This window comes from Neopelma chrysocephalum, unplaced genomic scaffold, assembly GCF_003984885.1.
Source record: "Neopelma chrysocephalum unplaced genomic scaffold, ASM398488v2 Primary Assembly neopelma1_90639, whole genome shotgun sequence".
Lineage (NCBI taxonomy): Eukaryota > Metazoa > Chordata > Aves > Passeriformes > Pipridae > Neopelma > Neopelma chrysocephalum.
In genome coordinates this window covers 1-3,687 of record NW_020919451.1, presented here as the reverse complement: position 1 = coordinate 3,687, position 3,687 = coordinate 1, and the positions used below count along the sequence as shown (strand labels likewise).

Here is a 3,687-nt window from a genome sequence, read left to right as displayed (position 1 = left end):
GGGATGGTGGGAATGGGGATGGTGGGAATGGGGATGGTGGGACTGGGGATGGTGGTGGGAAGTCGTCGTGACCTGGGGATGGTGGGAATGGGGATGGTGGGAATGGGGATGGTGGGACTGGGAGGTCATCGTGGCCTGGGGATGTTGGGAATGAGGATGTTGGGAATGGGGATGTTGGTTGTGGGGACGCTGGGAATGGGGATGTTGGGAATGGGGACGTTGGGAACGGGGACGTTGGGTGGGAGCTCATTGTGGCCTGGGGATGGTGGGAATGGGGACGTTGGGAATGGGGACATTGGGAATGGGGATGTCAGGTGGGAGCTCATCGTGGCCTGGGGATGTTGGGTCTGAGGATGTTGGATGGAAGGACACTGTGGCCTGGGGATGTTGGGAATGGAGACATTGGGAATGGGGACATTGGGTCTGGGGACGCTGGGAATGGGGATATTGGGAATGGGGACATTGAGTGGGAGCTCATTGTGGCCTGGGAATGTTGGGAATGGGGACGTTGGGAATGGGGATGTTGGATGGAAGGTCATCATGGCCTAGGGATGTTTGGAATGGGGATGTTGGGAATGGGGATGTTGAGTCTGGGGATGTTGGGAATGGGGACATTGGGGTAGAAGGTGACCATGACCTGGGGATGTTGGGAATGGGGATGTTGGGAATGGGGATTTTGGGGTGGAAGGTCATCGTGGCCTGGGGATGGTGGGAATGGGGAGGTTGGGTTTGGGGATGTTGGGAATGGAGACGTTGGGAATGGGGATGTTGGGTGGAAGGTGACCATGACCTGGGGATGTTGGGAATGGGGAGGTTGGATGGAAGGTCACCGTGGCCTGGGGATGTTGGGAATGGAGACACTGGAAATGGGGATGTTGGGAATGGGGACATTGGGAATGGGGACATTGGGGTAAAAGGTCACCATGGCCTGGGGACATTCAGAATGAGGATATTGGGAATGGGGATGTGGGGGGTTATGGGGACATTGGGGGTCATGGGGACATTTGGGGTCATTGGGGTTATGGGGACATTTGGGGTCATTGGGGTTATGGGGACATTTGGGACATTGAGGTTATGGGGACATTGGGGGCATTTGGGGTTATGGGGCCATTGGGGTTATGGGGCAGAGGGACAGAGGGTCCTGGGGACATGGGGACATCAGACAAGGGGACATAGAGACATGGGGACAGGGGGACATGGTGACATGGGGATATGGGGACACAGGGACATGGGGACACCAGGACACGGGGACATGGGGATATGGGAACATGGGGACATGGGGACAGAGGGACATGGGGACATGGGGACACCAGGACACGAGGACATGGGGACATGAGGACACGGGGACATGAGGACACGGGGACATGGGGACATGGGGACATGGGGACATGGGGACACCAGGACATGGAGACACAGAGCCAGGGCCAGTGAGTGTGTGGGACATGGGGACAGAGGGACACGGGGACACCAGGTCACGGGGACAGTGGGGACACAGGGATATGCAGGTGGTGGCAGTGGGGTGATGTCACACAGTGTCCCCCATCCCCAGGCTTTGTGTCCCTGTGCTCCCTGGTGATGACGGGGGTGGTACAGAGGGTTGATGGCAGTGGTGTCACCGGTGTCCCCTGTGTCCCCCATCCCCAGGGATGGTGTCCCTGTGCTCCCTGGCGGTGATGGCAGTGATGTCCCTGGTGTCACCCATGTCCCCCATTTCCAGGCTTTGTGTCCCTGTGCTCCCTGGGGGTCAATGAGGTAGTGACACCCGTGTCACCCGTGTCCCCTGTCCCCAGGAATGGTGTCCCTGTGCTCCCTGGGGGTGATGGGGGTGGCACAGAGGGGTGATGGCAGCAGTGTCATGGGTGTCACCGGTGTCCCCCGTGTCCCCTGTCCCCAGGGATGGTGTCCCTGTGCTCCCTGGGGATGAGGGGGGTGGCACAGGGGGTCACCAGTGTCCCCCGTGTCCCCTGTCACCAGGCTTTGTGTCCCTGTGCTCCCTGGGGATGAGGGGGGTGGCACAGGGGGGTGATGGCAGCGGTGTCACTGGTGTCACCGGTGTGACCCGTGTCCCCCGTCCCCAGGCTTTGTGTCCCTGTGGTCCTTGGCTGTGGTGGCCTTCGAGAGGTACCTGGTGATCTGCAAACCCCTGGGCAACTTCACGTTCCGGGGCAGCCACGCGGTGCTGGGCTGTGCCGTCACCTGGATCTTCAGCCTCATCTCCTCCGCGCCCCCCCTCTTCGGCTGGAGCAGGTACGGGGGGTCCTGGGGGGAACTGGGGGGCCCAGGGGGGGCTGGGGGGCCCAGGGGGATTTGGGGGGCCTGGGGAGATTTGAGACTCACAGGGAGGTTCGGATGTCCCAGGGGTTTGGGGTTCTGAGGGGAGCTGGGGGGCCTGGGGGGGCTGGGGGCCCAGGGGGAGCTGGGGGGCTCTGGGGGAAGCTGGGGAGCCAGGGGGGAGATTTGGGAGTCACAGGGATGTTTGGATGTCCAGGGGGTTTGGGGCCCTGATGGGAGTTGGGGGTCTCAAGGGGAGTTGGGGGTCTCAAGGGGGTTTGGGGTCTGAAGAGGGTTTGGGGTCTGATGGGATTTGGGGGTCTCAAGGGGAGTTGGGGGTCACAGGGGGGGTTGGGGGTCTCGAGGCCGTCCCAGCCCCACCGTGTTACCCCCCCCAGGTACATCCCCAAGGGGCTGGGCTGGGGATCCTGAGGGATGTCGGGGGTTTGGGGTTCCCGGGGGCAGTTCGGGGGTTTCCAGGCCATCCCATCCCCCCCCATGGCCCCCCCAGGTACCTTCCTGAGGGTCTGGGTGGGGCGTCCTGAGGAATGTCAGGCATTTGGGGATCCCGTGGTGGATTTGGGGTTCCAGGGGCAGTTCGGGAGTCCCGGGGGCAGTTCGGGGGTCTCCAGGCAATCCCATCCCCCCCCATGGCCCCCCCAGGTACATCCCCGAGGGGCTGGGTTGGGGGTTCCAGGGGATATCAGGACTTTGGGGGTCCCGCTGTGGATTTGCGGTTCCCAGGGGCAGTTCGGGGGTCTCCAGGCCATCCCATCCCCCCCATCGCCCCCCCAGGTACATCCCCGAGGGGCTGGGCTGGGGGTCCTGGAGGATGTTGGGGGTTGGGGGTCCTGAAGGATGTCAGGGATTTGGGGGTCCCGCTGTGGATTTGGGGTTCCCGGGAGCAGTTCGGGAGTCCCGGGGGGCAGTTTGGGGATCCCGTGGTGGATTTGGGGTTTCCGGGGGCAGTTCGGGGGTCCCGAGGCCATCCCATCCTCCCCCAATCGCCCCCCCAGGTACATCCCCGAGGGGCTGGGCTGGGAGACCCGGGGATGTCGGGAGTTTGGGGTCCCGGGGGATGTCGGGACTTTGGGGGTCCCGCGGTGGATTTGGGGTTCCGGGGGCAGTTCGGGGGTCTCCAGGCCATCCCATCCCCTCCCATGGCCCCCCCAGGTACATCCCCGAGGGGCTGCAGTGCTCGTGCGGCCCCGACTGGTACACGACGGACAACAAGTGGAACAACGAGTCCTACGTGCTCTTCCTCTTCACCTTCTGCTTCGGCTTCCCCCTGGCCGTCATCGTCCTCAGCTACGGGCGGCTGCTGCTCACCCTGCGCGCGGTCAGTCGGGGGGCACCGGGGGCACCGGGGGGCTCGGGGGGAACAGGGGGGCTTGGGGGGCACTGGGGGGCACCGGG

The 3,687-nt window shown here is 63.5% G+C and overlaps 1 protein-coding gene across 1 annotated transcript; it reads left to right on the top strand.

Moving 5' to 3' along the window:
* Positions 1–2,078: 2,078 nt before the first annotated feature.
* LOC113979934 (blue-sensitive opsin-like) lies at positions 2,079–3,614 on the top strand (the record flags this gene model as incomplete). The annotated part of the gene is made up of 2 exons (XM_027707214.1): positions 2,079–2,247; positions 3,445–3,614. Coding segments are annotated over 2 exons (339 nt in total), but the record flags the coding sequence as incomplete, so codon positions are not given.
* Positions 3,615–3,687: the final 73 nt, after the last annotated feature.